The sequence below is a fragment of the Eleutherodactylus coqui genome, chromosome 8 (genome assembly GCF_035609145.1).
Source record: "Eleutherodactylus coqui strain aEleCoq1 chromosome 8, aEleCoq1.hap1, whole genome shotgun sequence".
Taxonomy (NCBI): domain Eukaryota; kingdom Metazoa; phylum Chordata; class Amphibia; order Anura; family Eleutherodactylidae; genus Eleutherodactylus; species Eleutherodactylus coqui.
Window position 1 is genome coordinate 129,687,909 of NC_089844.1, and position 19,397 is coordinate 129,707,305.

At 45.1% G+C, this 19,397-nt stretch overlaps 1 protein-coding gene across 2 annotated transcripts in view; it reads right to left on the bottom strand.

The window, feature by feature from the left end:
• The window catches only part of IQCE (IQ motif containing E), a 53,670-nt gene that overhangs the window by 10,618 nt on the left and 23,655 nt on the right, over positions 1-19,397 (bottom strand). For both annotated transcript variants that reach the window (XM_066576404.1, XM_066576405.1), the window contains 7 exons: positions 17,766-17,929; positions 15,679-15,734; positions 12,070-12,266; positions 11,904-11,984; positions 11,123-11,222; positions 10,577-10,738; positions 3,465-3,491 (listed from right to left, as the gene is read on the bottom strand). In XM_066576404.1, coding sequence (XP_066432501.1) covers positions 3,465-3,491; positions 10,577-10,738; positions 11,123-11,222; positions 11,904-11,984; positions 12,070-12,266; positions 15,679-15,734; positions 17,766-17,929 — 787 coding nt within the window. The remainder of the gene's footprint in view (positions 1-3,464; positions 3,492-10,576; positions 10,739-11,122; positions 11,223-11,903; positions 11,985-12,069; positions 12,267-15,678; positions 15,735-17,765; positions 17,930-19,397) is intronic.

Sequence of the window (19,397 nt, forward strand, 5' to 3'; positions counted from 1 at the left end):
TTTAAAGTTAGGACTAGTTTAAAGTTATCTTCATTGAAAAGTACAGTGCTTTTCCTTCAAAAATAGGGACATTTCAATGTGACCCCAAACTTTTGAACGGTAGTGTATATACGGCACTAATGCAAAGTAAATATGCGTATGCTCGTGTGAAGCCGGCCTTAATGGTAAGTCCACACATTGCTGAACTACCGCAGCAGAAAATGTACGACATTTGGATTTTGTTGCAGATTTGCTAAGGATTTCACACCCTTACTTGAAGACGTTAAATGAGCTGTGAAAATTTTCAGCATAAATTGGCATTTTGTGGATTTAACCACTTGACGACCGCATAATGTACATTGACATTGTGTGGTTGTAAAGAACGTATGAAGCGGGCTCAGGAACCAACTCCAGTCCATGCCTGGTGGCCATTAGCGGTTGTTCACTGCCGTGCACAGAGTTAGCTCTGATCACAGCAGTTAACTTGCCCTCACACAGACCCAACGATGGAAAAAAAAAAAGGCATGGGCCTCAGAATAAGGCCCAATACCCACAGGCGGGTTTGATTTGCAGGATCCACAAGAGACACCCGCGCGGAAGATCGGCAAATCAAGCCGGCCATAGAGCAACATGGGCGTCCACAAATGAAATAAAGCATGCAGATTTGATTTGCGGACCTTTTGGTACGGAAAACAAATCGCAGCATGCTACATTTCAGTGCGGATCCCACACGAACGGCTTTCATTGAAGTAAATGGAAGCCGTCCGATCCGCGGCCTGTCTGCAATTGCATTGCGAGAAAACAAAAGTTTAAAATAAAAGTACCGCGCATACGTGCCGACTGGCGCATCTGCAGATCAGGAAATAGAAAACCCGGACAGAATGCAGAAGACAGGTAACGGAGTGTCCTCGGCCCCGGACAGGGTCGGACTCTGCTATCTGTTTTTCTAAAATAGTAAAATATAAAAAAAATATATAAAATTGAAATCCTTGTAATTGTACTGACCCTGAGAACAAGGGTCATGTCATTGTTACTGCACCATGAAATTAATGCCCTTAAAACACCTCCCCCCATCCAACCCCCAGAAATTGTACAACTGCACTTTTTCTCACTTTATCCCATTTAAAAATTTTTAAAGTTTTTCGTTACATTATTTAGTATCATTACAAAATATAAAAGCAGGCCCGCAGACATGGAATTTCTGTGCGGAAAGTCCGCACGGCAATTCCGCCCGCGGCTGCTAATCCCGGGATTAGCCAGCAAAGTGGACGAGATTTTGCAAAAATCTTGTCAACACGCTGCGGCCGATCCATGGCAGCCAAGCCGTACGAAAACTGACATGCGGTGTGGAAGTCAATTCTGTGGCATGCCAATTCTTCTCTCGTTTCCGCGGCGCCCTCTCTCCTCTTATGGGCAGAATGCTGATGGCGAAAGCTCTCCAAAAGCCCGCAGTTTTTGAAGTTGCGCTTATCCCGCGGAAATCTCACATTTTTTCAGTGCGGTTCCACTGAAACTCCGTCCCATGTGACCCCAGCCTAATGAGTTCCTGATGTGTTCTTCTTCTTGTACAATTACATAGTGTTTCACGCATCTCCTAGCGTGAAAACTTCTATGGCGACTCTTGATGCGCAAATGCGCAGGAAATAGAGCATGCTGTGTTTATTTTTGTGCCACCAAAATGCGCAGGTAAATCTGCGCATGTGAACGAACCTATTAAAATCAATCGGTTTTATTCTCTGCGTATTACAAGCAGTAAATTTGGGCTTGCAAATACGCCTGTGTGAAGCTGGTTTCCCTATAGGTGATTGCTGATCGCTGAGGGTCCCAGCAGGGGTACACGCTGTGATCTGCTTATTTTCAAGGTATTCTTCTGAGGCTACTTGTACATGGACGATTAAAGTTCGGATTGAACAACACATGGATGCCCACTGTGTTTGCTCTCTGACATGCGAGACGCTGCACATTTACATGCATCTCAAAATATGCATCTCATGCGCAAATACACACTTGTGAAGCTGGCCTTAGGGCTCGTTTACATGAGTGGGGAATTCACGCAGCTGTTAGCTGCGCAAAAAAACCCCTTTAGCTGCGGAAAAATAGTCAGAACAAGAGGGACTGAAATTATGCGCTGCTGTAGAGACGGATGAGGGGACTCCCCGGGGTTTCCCTTCATCTTCCCAGGAGTTTCCTTCATTGCCAGGGATTCATTTTATCTCAGTGCAGCTGGAGGCGTTCCCTTGCAAGAAAGATAGAGGGATTGCCCAACTGCGTGGCTAGAGGGGTTCCCCTGCAGGGGAGATGGAGAGATTCTCCAGTCAGGCGGCTGGTGTGATTCCTCTACAGGGGGATGGAGGGATTTCCCAGCCACTTGGCTGGGGAATCCCTCCATCTCTCCTGCAGGGAAACCCCTTAAGCCACCCTGCTGGGGAATCCCTTCATCTCCCTTTGCTGGATGGTTCGTATAGTCTCCCATAGGAGTCTATGGACACTTCTGTGCTTTGCACACTAAAGATAGGTCAGGACCTCTATTTTTGCGCAGCATGGAATTTCAGTCGCTCATGTCCTATCATTTTAGCTGCGATTTTTTTTTTTTTTTTGTATGGCCAAAATTCCTTAGTCTGAATGTTTCCATAGGAAACCATTGGTTCTAATAGCTGCATTTTTTTCTTGCGCATGTAAGTTAGCTGTGCAAATTCCCTTTGTATGAATAAGCCCTTATGCTGTGGATGTTTGCTACGGATTTCACCCCTTCAATTGAAATTGTAAATTCCACAGCGAGTCTGAAACTAAATACGTATGCAGCTCATGCAGATCTGCGAAACAATCTGTGATATCATTGAGAGTAGCTGCTCCTGGCACTACAGCTCAAGTGATATGGGATGGTCAGCAGTGCCAGGCAAAGTCACACCGGAACAACATCGCTGTATCACGTACTGCAATCAGGGAGTGCAGTGTACTGAATGCTGGTCACACAGATCTCACCCCACCAATCATACATATAAGCCACTAATGTCATATCCTGCAGAACCCCTGTATGTCTGCTACTCTGGTAGTGCCGCACCTAAAAGTACAACTATATTCCCTCATTATATAATATATATTCATTATTAATATCTGCCGTCAGACAGTAATTTTGGGTGGATGCGGCATTTAAATCTAACAATGTAAAACAGGTTCTCCAAGTACTTTTATTATTAGAAATATCTGAAATCCGGCCAAGACGGAGACTGGCATGAACGGCCTGCTGCCAGCGGGCACCGCCATTTCCGCAACATCAGCAGAATGCAAATCTTGCTGAGCTATTGCAGACAGTCTGGTTGCTATGGACATGCTGCCTGACAGGTAGTCTGTACATCCCTAGCAACCAGCCTATCCCCAATGACTCAGGTCTTCAGGCTGAACCCACATAGAGGAAGACCTGAATATTCAGTCTCCCCCTGTCCAATAAAGTCATTGTGTAGCATCAGGAGATAATAATGCTTTACCTCTTCCAGGTGCTTCTTCTCTTTTTTCTGTGAAAACACGTAGAAGAGAATAAATAGTTAAATAAGGGTTAAATAGTCATTAAATGGTGTTCTCCAAGCATACTGTCCCATCTAAATTGGGGGATCCGCAGGACAATGACAGGTAATAGAACACCTTCCTCTCCGCTACATTGGAAAGACTGGTGTCCCGGAATCGGAGGGTTGTTTTAACCCCTTAAGGACACGACCCATTTTGGCCATGAGGACATTACAATTTTTGGTGGATTTTCATCTCTTCTTTTCAAAATATATTATTTTTTCTTTGGCATCGCTGCATTCAAAGTACCGTAACTTTTTTAATATTCCATGGACGGAGCTCTGTGAGGGCTTGTTTTTTGTGTTATAAGCTGTAGTTTCTATTGGTACAATATTAGAGTACATACGGCTGCTTTGATCACTTTCATTGCACTTTTTAGGAGGCAAAATGAACAAAACAAGCATTTTGGCTTTTTTTTTAGTGTTTTTTAAATATTTTATTCAGAGATAAATGTATGCTCAGTTCATTGTACAGGCCATTATGGATGTGGCAATACTAAACATTCCTTTTTTTTAAATTGACAGTGGATAAAAAAGGTTTTTTTCCTACAAATTTTTCACTTTTTTCCCACTAGTTTTTTTTCCACAACATATATTGTATGTCCCTGTAGGGGACTTGAACCTATGATCATATGATTGCTATGATAACACCTTGCAGTATGTCTGTACTTCAATGTATTCTCGCTATTGCTAGTGATCATATCCCATGGCAGACCTGGATGCCAGGCAATTGCATCCAGTTGCCATGGAGATCCATTGGTCCTCTGCAATGACATTGCTGCAGGCTGATGACATCACAGAGGGAGCACGCTCCTTCTGTGAACCTTCTACATGCCGGAATCAACATAGATTGCGGCATGTAAGAGGTTAACAGCACAGATCGGTGTTCTCAATGATCCCCGCTGGTGTAGTGGAAGGCTGGCTGTCAGTCACAGACAGCTGCTGATGGCATGGGCTAAATCTCTGAGCCTGTGCCATACACGGGACGTAAGTTTACATCCTGCTGTCTTAAGTACCAGCAGACAGGACGTAAACTTAAATCCTGCAGCGTTGAGGGGTCAGGGCTGATTTCACCTACACTCAGCATTTTTATCTACTTTTTTATTTGAAAGCCAGATGTTACTTTAAAATCTATATTGAAATCTGAAATCCATTACCCTATCCAACCAACAGTGTCTGGACACCTGAGCGGTATGACCAATATATCTAGTAGCGCGCAGTTCCCGTTGACGGTGCTGACACTGACTTGGTTTCCACCCACTTGCCGATTCTCAGTGTGCTCCTGGATAGTGGAAAAGTGAGATCTGCAATCAATCCCTCCCAGCCGTTGTTTGCCCCTTCCAGTTAGTATTTTGGGTGGTTCTTGGTTTAGGCATGATATGTCACTCTCTTCTCCGCCTTGTGATCACCTAACTCACAATTCATCTGGTAGCCTGGCATGTAGCGGAAATGTCACAAACTGATAGTCCACTAATGTGACAACCAATGATGATGACACTTGGAAACGCTGGAAGTTTCTTGGAATGATGCATGTTAAGCAAGAAAGGAAAAAACAAACTATGGCTGAATCCTCCAAGGGTCGGCATCTTATGTAGCATGGTTTAGGACATGCGACAAGGGTCTTCATCTTATGTAGCATGGTTTAGGACACATGACAACAAGGGTCGGCATCTTATGTAGCATGGTTTAGGACATGCGACAAGGGTCTTCATCTTATGTAGCATGGTTTAGGACACGTGACAACAAGGGTCTGCACCTTATGTAGCATGGTGACAAGGGTCTGCATCTTGTGTAGCATGGTTTAGGGGACATGACAACAAGGGTCTGCATCTTATGTAGCATGGTTTAGGACACGCGACAAGGGTATTCATCTTATGTAGCATGGTTTAGGACATGTGACAATAAGGGTCTGCATCTTATGTAGCATGGTTTAGGACACATGGCAACAAGGGTCTGCATCTTGTGTAGCATGGTTTAGGACACGTGACAACAAGGGTCGGCATCTTATGTAGCGTGGTTTAGGACATGTGACAACAAGGGTCGGCATCTTATGTAGCGTGGTTTAGGACATGTGACAACAAGGATCTGCATCTTATGTAGCATGGTTTAGGACACGTGACAACAAGGGTCGGCATCTTATGTAGCGTGGTTTAGGACATGTGACAACAAGGGTCGGCATCTTATGTAGCGTGGTTTAGGACATGTGACAACAAGGGTCGGCATCTTATGTAGCGTGGTTTAGGACACGCGACAAGGGTCTTCATCTTATGTAGCATGGTTTAGGACATGTGACAATAAGGGTCTGCATCTTATGTAGCATGGTTTAGGACACATGGCAACAAGGGTCTGCATCTTGTGTAGCATAGTTTAGGACACGTGACAACAAGGGTCGGCATCTTATGTAGCGTGGTTTAGGACATGTGACAACAAGGGTCGGCATCTTATGTAGCGTGGTTTAGGACATGTGACAACAAGGGTCGGCATCTTATGTAGCGTGGTTTAGGACATGTGACAAGGGTCTGCATCTTGTGTAGCATGGTTTAGGACATGCGACAAGGGTCTGCATCTTGTGTAGCATGGTTTAGGACATGTGACAAGGGTCTGCATCTTGTGTAGCATGGTTTAGGACATGTGACAATAAGGGTCTGCATCTTATGTAACATGGTTTAGGATACATGGCAACAAGGGTCTGCATCTTGTGTAGCATGGTTTAGGACACGTGACAACAAGGGTCTGCACCTTGTGTAGCATGGTGACAAGGGTCTGCACCTTGTGTAGCATGGTTTAGAGGACATGACAACAAGGGTCTGCATCTTATGTAGCATGGTTTAGGGGACATGACAACAAGGGTCTGCATCTTATGTAGCATGGCACAGGACACGTGACAACAAGGATCTGCATCTTATGTAGCATGGTTTAGGACACATGACAACAAGGGTCTGCATCTTATGTAGCATGGTTTAGGACACGTGACAACAAGGGTCGGCATCTTATGTAGCGTGGTTTAGGACATGTGACAAGGGTCTGCATCTTGTGTAGCATGGTTTAGAGGACATGACAACAAGGGTCTGCATCTTATGTAGCATGGTTTAGGGGGCATGACAACAAGGGTCTGCATCTTATGTAGCATGGTTTAGGACACATGACAACAAGGGTCTGCATCTTATGTAGCATGGTTTAGGACACATGACAACAAGGGTCGACATCTTATGTAGCGTGGTTTAGGACATGCGACAAGGGTCTGCATCTTATGTAGCATGGTTTAGGACACATGGCAACAAGGGTCTGCATCTTGTGTAGCATGGTGACAAGGGTCTGCACCTTGTGTAGCATGGTTTAGAGGACATGACAACAAGGGTCTGCATCTTATGTAGCATGGTTTAGGGGACATGACAACAAGGGTCTGCATCTTATGTAGCATGGTTTAGGACACGTGACAACAAGGGTCGGCATCTTATGTAGCGTGGTTTAGGACATGCGACAAGGGTCTTCATCTTATGTAGCATGGTTTAGGACATGTGACAATAAGGGTCTGCATCTTATGTAGCATGGTTTAGGACACATGGCAACAAGGGTCTCCATCTTGTGGAGCATGGTGACAAGGGTCTGCACCTTGTGTAGCATGGTTTAGAGGACATGACAACAAGGGTCTGCATCTTATGTAGCATGGTTTAGGGGACATGACAACAAGGGTCTGCATCTTATGTAGCATGGCACAGGACACGTGACAACAAGGATCTGCATCTTATGTAGCATGGTTTAGGACACATGACAACAAGGGTCTGCATCTTATGTAGCATGGTTTAGGACACGTGACAACAAGGGTCGGCATCTTATGTAGCGTGGTTTAGGACATGTGACAAGGGTCTGCATCTTGTGTAGCATGGTTTAGAGGACATGACAACAAGGGTCTGCATCTTATGTAGCATGGTTTAGGGGACATGACAACAAGGGTCTGCATCTTATGTAGCATGGTTTAGGACACATGACAACAAGGGTCTGCATCTTATGTAGCATGGTTTAGGACACATGACAACAAGGGTCGACATCTTATGTAGCGTGGTTTAGGACATGCGACAAGGGTCTGCATCTTATGTAGCATGGTTTAGGACACATGGCAACAAGGGTCTGCATCTTGTGTAGCATGGTGACAAGGGTCTGCACCTTGTGTAGCATGGTTTAGAGGACATGACAACAAGGGTCTGCATCTTATGTAGCATGGTTTAGGGGACATGACAACAAGGGTCTGCATCTTATGTAGCATGGTTTAGGACACGTGACAACAAGGGTCGGCATCTTATGTAGCGTGGTTTAGGACATGTGACAAGGGTCTGCATCTTGTGTAGCATGGTTTAGGACATGCGACAAGGGTCTTCATCTTATGTAGCATGGTTTAGGACATGTGACAATAAGGGTCTGCATCTTATGTAGCATGGTTTAGGACACATGGCAACAAGGGTCTCCATCTTGTGGAGCATGGTGACAAGGGTCTGCACCTTGTGTAGCATGGTTTAGAGGACATGACAACAAGGGTCTGCATCTTATGTAGCATGGTTTAGGGGACATGACAACAAGGGTCTGCATCTTATGTAGCATGGTTTAGGACACGTGACAACAAGGGTCGGCATCTTATGTAGCGTGGTTTAGGACATGTGACAACAAGGGTCTGCATCTTGTGTAGCATGGTTTAGGACATGCGACAAGGGTCTTCATCTTATGTAGCATGGTTTAGGACACATGGCAACAAGGGTCTGCAACTTGTGTAGCATGGTTTAGGACACGTGATAATAAGGGTCTGCATCTTATGTAGCATGGTGACAAGGGTCTGCAGCTTGTGAAGCATGGTTTAGGACACGTGACAATAAGGGTCTGCATCTTATGTAGCATGGTTTAGGACACATGACAATAAGGGTCTGCATCTTATGTAGCATGGTTTAGGACACATGGCAACAAGGGTCTACATCTTATGTAAAACATGCTCATGTGACACAGGCCTTAAAGGGGTTGTCCCGCGGCAGCAAGTGGGTCTATACACTTCTGTATGGCCATAATAATGCACTTTGTAATATACATTGTGCATTAATTATGAGCCATACAGAAGTTATAAAAAGTTTTATACTTACCTGCTCCGTTGCTAGCGTCCTCGTTCCCATGGAGCCGACTAATTTTCGCCCTCCGATGGCCAAATTAGCCGCGCTTGCGCAGTCCGGGTCTTCTGCAGTCTTCTATGGGGCCGCTCGTGTAGAATGCCGGCTCCGTGTAGCTCCGCCCCGTCACGTGCCGATTCCAGCCAATCAGGAGGCTGGAATCGGCAATGGACCGCACAGAAGCCCTGCGGTCCACGGAGACAGAGGATCCCGGCGGCCATCTTCAGCAGGTAAGTATGAAGACGCCGGACCGCCGGGATTCAGGTAAGCGCTGTGCGGGTTGTTTTTTTAACCCCTGCATCGGGGTTGTCTCGCGCCGAACGGGGGGGGGGGGGGGGGGGGGGGTTAAAAAAAAAAAAAAACCCGTTTCGGCGCGGGACAACCCCTTTAAGGTGGTTGATTTATAAAGGAAGTCCCTCTATTTCTCTGTGTAAAGAAATTTGAAAAGAGAGCACTGCCACCTAGTGGTGAAACAAGAAATTGCACATAGGGAAGATGTACCAATACCTCTGCAATGCCAGCTATTAGAAGGCAGCATTCCTGCAAGTCAATGTCAGATTTTTAGAGAAGCCTTATAATAATGACTAGGAAGTGCAAGCCAAGCCAGAATACCAGAGGTATTGTTCCATCTTCTCTATTTGGTATTCTGGCCTGGCTCACAATTCCTAGTCATTGTTATAAGGCTTGTATAAAGAGTCTGACATTGACTTGCAGGAATGCTGCCTTTCAATAGGTGGCGCTGCAGAGGTATTGTTCCATCTCCCTTATCTGCATATTTCCCAGAGGAGCATGGATGCCTTATAAGTCTCCTCAGATCTTCAAGGTGCTTCCCCTAAGGAGAAATGAGAATATTCCTGACCCATGACATCATTGAATGGCTGTGATTGGCTGAAGGCGCACGTGTTAGCAATCACACCCATTCAATGATGTCATTGAATAGTGTGATTGGCTGAAGCCACGTGTGCTTTAGCCAATCACAGCCATTCAATGATGTCATGGCTGCCGGCGTGTGTATTAGCTTTCTGGAAGCGGGGATTTCAAGCCCCACATTCAGAAAGCTATGCTGCGGCGGGGACGAGGAGCGAGCGACAGCCTGCCGGAGCGAGCGACATCCTGCCGGAGCGCGACAGAACGCCGTGGGAGGTGAGTAATAAAATTTTTTTTTTTTTCTCCACTGAATACCGGCGTATAAGGTGACAGTTGGGGGGTCGTCTTATACGCCCCGTCGCCTTATACGCCGGTATATACGGTATGTATTTTTGTGTTTTGCTTTTTTATTATAAATATTAGAAAGGGGGTTTTCAACCTTTAAATATCCTATAATTTTTACAATGGTAAAAAAAATTTTCTGCACCTATTAATTTTTTTTTAGTGCGCTTAGGGAACTTGAATTTGTGATCATTTGATCACTTATACAATGTACTGCAATACTTAAGTATTGCAGTATATGGTATTTCCAGGGACATTTTATTAAGACAGGCTACAGGCCTGTCTTAATAGGCAGAAATACATGGCAGCCGTGAGGGCCTACAGAGGATAAATGCTGATATTGGCTGTTGTGGACCAGTATCAGCTGTTACACAGAGCTTACCCTGGCCATGTATGGAGTGGGATCAGCTCCTGATCCCACTTCATAAAAACCCTATGCACCCAGGACATTTTATATATATATATATATATATACATATACACACACATATACACACACACACACACACACACACACACACACACACACACACCATGTGGCATGAAGGGTTTGAGGACTGCCAGATTGTGTTCCTGGTCCTCTGTTAGTGAACGCTTCCTATTTGTCCTATGTAAAGTCAACAGTACCCGCTATTCTCATTGTGGTGATCCCTATTGTACATTTGCATACCAGAAGCTTACCCGGCCTTTATACAGCCTCCAGTTTTTCTGGATAAGCTGCGCTGCCTCCCGTTTTCTCTTCTTCTCATCTCCGCTGATGGAAGCATAGGATCCCTGCCGTAATGATGTGCCCGATACACTCCTCGCTGAGCTCGGCCGGGACCCATGGGATTCCTTCTGTGCCTAGGTAGAAATTCAATCGCCAATAAAACTCTGTTTATCCGCAGACTGATCTACTTAGCTTAAATATATATTCACAGCTACTACAAGGCTACATGGGGACCATGCTTAAAAACTGAACCATAGCTTGAGCGTTTTTTTTAACCTTTGAGGATTGAAGAAGGATCAGGATGGGCAGAAACAAGTCCTTTACCCGTACGCCATGATGTTTTACATGGCCACCCATTCACTGAATGTGCACCGTCTAATGCTACATCTCATCTGTAATGTTGCATGATTGCGATTAAAATGTGTGTCTTCTGCTTCCCTCAGCATTCATGGGTTGTCCATATATTCTATAGGTATGTCACCTATAGAGCCACTTTACAGGAAGTAACATAAATGAACCTTTTTTGCAGCTTCGAGGGCCGCCCCCTTTTCACGCTTCTCATCCTCCAGCTCGGCTTCTAATTTCCTTATTTTTTGGCTCAGCCGGTTAATTTCTTCTCTGTGATGTTAAATGAGAACACAGTGAATATAATACACAACGGTTCGTCTCCAAAAGAAATCAGAAAACCGAGACCTGGCAATCTAGTACGCCTCATACGGTAGCAATTCACACAGTGAAAGGCTTGGGGTTAAGCTAGATGCAGACATTAGGTTTTAGTTTGTGGTGCTCAGCGGATAGTTCTTGAAGCGTACATTCACATGTAGCGGAATTGGTGCAGATTTTCCACAGTGCACCAAAATACGTGTCCATTTCTGCATCAAAAACCGCACCATTGGTGTGGATTTTGACACGGATCCGCAGTAGACTTCGCTCTTCTGTTTTAAAGGGTGAAATCAGCTGCAGATCTAAATCCACTTTAAAATCCAATGGTGCGGTTTTTGATGCGGAAATGATGCAGATTTTAATGAGATGCGCCTGCAGTTACAAGCACTGGCCACTACATGAGTCAGAGCTGCAGCTTCCACTCTACTCCAGTGTGCAGCAGCAATGAGAGTGAGCGACCGATCCGCTAGGGTCCCAAGCGGCAGACCCCAGCCAATCAACTATTGATGACTTATGCTGAGTCATTAATAGTACTTCCCTTGAAAACCCCTTTAACATTAGTAAGTCATACTGGATATAAACCCTTTGCACACAATGTAGAAAGATCAGAAAAGCCAGAATAGCGCAATCATTCACCTCTCATCTTGTCTATCCTTCAGTTTTTGCAGCGGCTTCTCAAGTTCTGACTTCTCCTGCTGCAGTTTTTTAAAGTCGGCTCTGTATATAGAACAACATTACAGGTATCAGAATCAATACCCCTTTAATTATAGAGACTTATTAATTAGAGTACTCTTCTGCTTACTCCCTTGAGCCGAGTCGTTCCTGTAAATACGCCCGATCTTCTTTTATTTTCTTGACCAGGTTCTTCAACCTTTCACATTCTTCCAGAGGTTCAGGCTTCTGGACTGATGGACCATCACCCTGACTGGCACTAGCTGTTCCCGGCACTTCTACTGACTTGCCCTGCTCTGTAGACGATTTCTGCGTAGCTTCTAGTTTCTATAAATGTACAGAATAGAGGATTTAAAAACATATTGTAAGGGCCTTACCTTATTCTAAGTGCTAGATTGTCTTTAAATGTGTTTTCTTTACTTAGACATTTATGGCACATTCACAGGGTACGTCATAAAGGTGCAGAAGATGCAGGACCAACAAGTGGGACTTGCGCCTATTTCCAGAACTAGGTCCCCCAGCCTGCTTGATGAGGCACCTGCTGGCAGTAGCATGGTGGTGGTGAACGGATGGAGAGGTAAAATAAATGTATAAATCTTTTCATTTGTATAGCGCCAACGTATTCCGCAGCGCTTTCAGGTAATTTGTTCATTACCCCCCCCTCCCCCCACCAAGTTGGGTACTCCTTTCACCGACCTCGGAAGGATGAAAGGCCGAGTCAACCTTGAGCCAGCTACCTGAACCATACAGGGATTGAACTCGCAAACTTCAGGTCGTGAGAGGTGTTCTCTCTACTAACTTCTGTGCAAGTCAGAGAAACAGCCAAGCATGCTTACTGTGATCCCCGTTCTGGAGAAAGATGTGGATATCACCACTGGGACCTGCAGCTACCAGCATCTATGGTATATCCTGTGGATATGCCATAAGTGTTGAAGGTGGGGATATTCTTAATTTGTAGGCTCACCAATCTCCTAAAGTAGTAGGATTCCTTTAACCCAACATCACCGGGACCTGATAGGTGTTAATTTATCGGCTATTCTGGATTATTAGACACTAAAAATATATATAAAACTTGCTTATAAAAAGGTAGAAAATCTTCAAGGAGAAAGGCCATAAAAAACTGTAATGGGGTATTAAGCTATAGACATTCAAGTTGCATCCTTCAGACACATTATAGATGTCTGATAGGTCTGGTCCCATCTTTGGGATCACGATTAAGAAAACAGGAGTTCCACAACTTTTGCAATGTTAATGAAATGCTCAAAAACGATCAAGAAATTTAGGAGGGGTACAGAGCAGGTTGAGTCTATATGATGCTCGTTCCATTACAGTTTGGGGGAGTCACAGGAATCTAGTGCACCCATCTATCTCTGCAATTCCCATAGACTACAATGGAGAGAGCCACGACACCACCTATTGGTGAAATAGAAGAAGAGTGCAGAAACAGAATATAATATCTTATCCAACAATTATACATGTATGTGTGGAGTACAATAAAAGCGATAGGCTGACCTAGATGGACAGATAGCTTTTTTCAGACTCACACACTATCTTGCTGTTATAATCCTCCGGTTCGAGATAAAGCAAGATGGCTGCACCGCTTGTCTTTCTGTGCATTAGTGACACACTGGTAGTCTTAAGGTCCATTTAGATGGGATGAATGTTGGGCAAACGATGCCCGACACTCGTCCCTGTGTGTCCTCGCTCTTGTGCTGTTGCACGGGAGCCAGTATAGCTCCTCGCTCCCCCGCCCCTCTCCACTGACTTAACATAGCAGCCGTTCAGTACTGAACGGCCACTATTTACACTGAACAGTGAGCGATCAGCTCATAGTCTATCGTCCATGCAGCATAAACAATGGGCTGATCGCTGATCGCTTATCATTCACTGTAAATAACAGACATTCAGTACTGAACGGCCGCTGTGTTATGTCAATGGAGAGGGGCGGGGGAGAGTGAGGAGTGAAATCTCCTGCAGCCGCCTCACTGTGCGCCAGCGATACTAGCTCCTGTGCAGCAGCATGAGACCTAGTATGTGCGGGGATGAGTGTCAGGCATCGTTTGCCCGACACTCGACCCATCTAAAAAGGCCTTAAGACACTAAACACTACTTGATTGGCCGTCACTGCTCACATGAGCAGCACAGGTAAATCAGATCAGTGTGTAGTGTCTTATACTATAATGTACCACCAATGCACAGGCTATCAAGCCATCTTGCTTTGTCTGGGACTGGAGGATCGCCTTAACCCCTTACTGCCCATTTTTTTGAGTTTTCATTATTGTTTCTTGGATCCTTGGGTTCCAAGGGGTCGTAACTTTTATTATTTTTCCATCAACATAGCTATAAGAAGGCTTGTTTTGTACGGGACAAGTTGTGTTAAATGGCGCCATTAAAAAATACACCATATAAAAACTTTTAGAAAACGTTAAAAAAATTATTTTGAGAGTTTTGCTTTTGTGGCGTTCATGGTGCGGTAAAAACGACATGTAAACGTCATTCGATAACTCAGTACCATTATGATGTGTAGTAGAGGAGCCGCCACTAGGAGGCTTGAATTCCTTTTATCTCGAAGTCTTCAGAGGCCAGCAAAGACCTTTCTAGGATTATTTGGGAGAAGTGGACGATCCTGGGGAACAGTCAATTTAAACTTCCCTTACGACACCGAAGAGGGGTAATTACCCTTGCTTGAGCTGCTCTAGTTGTGGAAATATACCGAAAGGGGATTGATTTCGTCATCCATATACTAGTAGGATATACAAAATTTGATGACTCTATACATGCAGATTGGGTTAGGTTGTCTGCGTGTTGGAGTGTCCATGTAGCAGGATGTATATTGGTGAAACAACTACAGAAATATCTGAACAAACATAAAAGTACAATAAGACGACAGAATATGGCTCTATTAGTCTCTGGACATTTTTCTGGAGGTCGGTCATTCCATTAGCCACTTGAGCTATAGAGTTATTGATCATGTGGCACCTCTGACCAATCAGTGATACCTGGGAGGTATTGTGGGCTGAGCATGCGTATTAGTATCCCCTGAAGTGGGCGAGAGTAGGGGCGGAAGTATCCCGATGGAAGGGGTCACAGAGGTATGTAGCATGCGCAATGGACCAGGAGGCCACCAAGACGGGGAGTGCAGTCCGTTCGTGTGATGGCTCACTGCAATGATTATTACCTGCATATGTTCAACAGGTTATCTATATGTTTTATTATTATGTGAGGATCTTAATGGCTATACCATTTTGATGAATAATTGATTTGTGCTATAGAAAGCTTCATTCGTACCCTTATTTACTTGTGAAGGGCTCATTCTACAGTCGCAATGTCACTGGTGTACTTTTTTGCTTGACAAAGTTAATCTTGAGGAGTGCTGACGTCCAATTCAAATTAATTATACAATCCTCTGGATGTATGAGACTTAATTTATCCAGGCCGTCCTTTGCACCCAATATACTGTGAGGACATTGGCGCTGCTGCCGATTACTTTGTGAAGTTTACATGCTGCAGTCAGGACTGACAGTGGATGTAAGCTGTTAAACAACGGCGATCAAAGGTAGCTGTGATCGTGGCTTTTTGCAATGGGTGTTGGCTGTCAGAAACAGCTGGGTATGCAGCAAGCTGGACTACCGAGCCCTCTTCAGGCCCACCATGCACCTCTATGATGTACGAGTCGCAGAGGCTGAAGGGGTTAATGATTCTGGTGGAGGAAAATTTTTTCGCTACCCTGCCGACTCACCTTTTCTAATTCCGAAATCTTCCTCACTAGTCTCTGCTTGCTCCACTCACTGTAGCCTAGGATGAACAGAGCGGAGTGTAAGCACAACATCTTAGGGAACGCCATAAAAACATACGTGTTTCGGTTCTTAGCATTCATAGTATCCAGATTGAATAGAAAAATGGATGCGAATGAGAGAAAGCTGAGGAAATCTAGCTGAAAATTACCAAAAAAAAAAAAAAAAAGCTACTCCCAGTCTTCCTTCTGCTGTCATCTGCTTCCATTTTGCTATATACTAGTACAAATCCAAATATGATAATTACTACAGACACCCCAAAAAACATGACATTCTTCCCATATGCAATTAATTGACTTCTGGTCCTATAAATACTGGAATTGTACCATAGTGCTCTCTAGTGGAGAAACTGGGAAATACAGACCATAAAGCCTTGAGCAATAGTCATTCCATTTAGAGGGGTAGCCTGAAATCTAATATTGATGACCTATCCTTAGCTAATATTTGATTGGTGTGGTTCTGCTGCTTGGGACCCCTGTTGATCATCTGTTTGAAGAGAACGAATTGCGCAGGTGAGCGCCACGGCTTTTGCGCAGGCCAGTGATGTCACGTTCATTCATCACATGGCCTGAGAGCAGCCCAGTAGCATTCAAGGAAATGGGATTGAGCGGCTATACCAGGCGCAATAAATTATGGTGCTGGGCTTGGTATGCAATGACAAGGCTGTGGTGCTCACCTGATTGCCATGGCCTTTTCATGCAGCTGATCAGATATTGATTATGTACCCTAAGGATAGGTCATTAATAGAGATGAGCGAACGTACTCGTCCGAGCTTGATACTCGTTCGAGTATTAGGGTGTTCGAGATGCTCGTTACTCGTAACGAGTACCACGTGATGTTCGAGTTACTTTCACTTTCTTCCCTGAGAAATTTGCGCGCTTTTCTGGCCAATAGAAAGACAGGGAAGGCATTACAACTTCCCCCTGCAACGTTCAAGCCCTATACCACCCCCCTGCAGTGAGTGGCTGGCGAGATTAGGTGTCACCCGAGTATTGAAATCTGCCCCTCCCGCGGCTCGCCACAGATGCATTCTGAGATTAGTTCAGGGAAAGTGGTATCTTGGTGGAGCTGCTATAGGGAGAGTGTTAGGAGTATTTTAGGTTTCAAGAACCTCAACGGTCCTTCTTAAGGCCATAAATCTTCTCTATATGCGCTCAATGGGGCCGGCGGCAGCAGCGCCGACCCCATTGAGAACATATAGAAGACAAATCCTTCTTCTCTGCCACAGCTGTAACAGCTGTGGCAGAGAAGAACGATGTTTGCCCATTGAATTCAATGGAGCCGGCAATACAGCAGGTTCCACTGAATGCAATGGGCTGCCGGCGTGCGCGGGGATGAATTGTCGGGAAGGGGTTAAATATATAAGCCCTTCCCTGCAATTCATCCAGAAATGTGTTACAATAAAAATATATACCGGCGTATAAGGCGACGGGGCGTATAAGACGACCCCTCAACTGTCACCTTATACGCCGGTAATACAGCGGAGCAAAGAATAAAAATCATTACTCACTTCTTCTGGTGTTCTGCGGCGCTGCTGCAGGCTGTCGCTCCCTCCTGGTTCCCGGCAGAGTATAACAGTTCCCTGTTACAGCTATGGCAGAGGAGAACGATCTTTACGCTGACAGGGGGGGGGGGGCACTCTTGCCGCTATTGTGGCTTAATAGTGGGACCTGGGAACTTGAGATGCAGCCCCTCGCCTGCCCTATCCGTTGCTGTGTCGTTCCCATCACTTTCTTGAATTGCCCCGATTTTCACAAACGAAAACCTTAGCGAGCATCGGCGATATACAAAAATGCTCGGGTCGCCCATTGACTTCAATGGGGTTCGTTACTCGAAACGAACCCTCGAGCATCGCGAAAATTTCGTCCCGAGTAACGAGCACCTGAGCATTTTGGTGCTCGCTCATCTCTAGTCATTAATACTGGAATCCTGGAAAACCCCTTAAAGCTGAAAATGTGATTAGTTAATTGTGAGAAACGTCAAATTAAATCTAAATCATCAGCAACTAATAGTGAATGTACGATGTATCTACCTTTCGATCTGGTGGATGTAGGTGACTGTCCCATCGCTCTATCCAGATCGGCTTTTAAACTCTTGTTTTCTTCCTGCAGCTCCTTGACTTGTTTGGAGAGTTTCAGTACAGCCGCGTTCAGTGCTTTTTGTCTCCTGAGGGAATCTTTACTTTCTGGTGGAGGCCTAAAAAAAAACAAAAAAAACAAACAAAAAAAAAATAATCACAGCATATTTTACATTTCATACTGGACCATTCTCAGCAGTTGGTAGAGATTACAGTGCGAGGACCCCCGGCTATTTCTCTATACCACTTCAGGAGCTCTGAATAGGAGGAGGCACACATTTAGGGTATATCCACATGCGGTGGATCCGCTGCAGATTTGCTGCAAAAACCAAATGGTTTGGATTTTGCAGCAGATTTGGTGCGCAAATGCTGAGGATCTGCTGTGGATTTCGCCTCCCCATTTGATCGGGTGGAATCTGTAGCATTCACCGACATGCTGAGCATTTAAAATCTGCAGAGATTCATTTGCATCGTAGATTTTTAACGCAGCATACGCACAGGGTTTCTTTAAGGCCTCTTTCACAGGGCCATTAAACTGGCACGAGTTTTGTCCTGTCCGACACAGGCAGAACCCACAAGGAAAATGAACCCATTCACTTGGATTCCCCAAAATGAACCATTCACTTGAATGGGTTTATTCACATGGGCAATTTTTCACTCGGACTAATGGTCCACGGTTGAAAAGTTGTAAGTTCCAGAGAGTCCGTGTGCAGTGCGATGCGAGTTGCACCCAAGAATGTTGGGCGCAACTTGCATCGCCCAAGTAAATACAGCCTAAATGGCATTCACACTGCTGGCACTGTACAATGCTGAGGAATTTCTGCAATATTACCACAATGTGTGAATATACTGTAATGGTGCTAACTTGTTCTTTGAAACTGAGTGCATAGCCTTTGGATTATCAGTTCTGTGGGGGTCTCACATTTGGTACCCTTGCCGATCAGCTGTTTGAAGGGGCTGCTCCAGCCAGCAAAGCATATGCTTCACTGTTAACCAGGCTCGGATCCATATCTTCAGCACTGGCTGTGCCTGGTGTTACAGCTCAGTTGCATTCACTTGAATGGGACAAGGCTGTAAGAACCTACAATACCAATGTCTGGTAAACAATGTGATACTCAGCAAACTACCTTTGAAAAGCTGCTTGGTGCCGAAAGTCAGACCCCCACTGATTTAAAGCTGTTATCCCAAAATCGAAAGTTATCCCCTATCCGCAGGATAGGGAATAACTTTATGATCAGTTGGGGTCTCACCACTGATACTGAGAACCAGTGTCCTGTGTCCCCTTCCTCCTTATTATGGGCTTACTGCACCCCCACAGTGAAGAGGAGGTTGAATGGAGCAGCGGTGGCATATATACAGTGCTGCATCATTCACTTCCAGTTGGATGACCAGAAATAGTCATGCAGAAGCACTCCACAATTTCCATCAGCCCCTTTGAAACAAATGAAGCGGTTGCCGAGCATGCGTGCCCAGTGCTCCACTTAGTCTGTTGTCACTGAGGGTTGGGAAAGCCACCAAGAGGGACAGAAAGGACCCCTGTTCTTAGGATTGGTGCGGGTCTCAGCGATGAAACCTCCACTGATCATA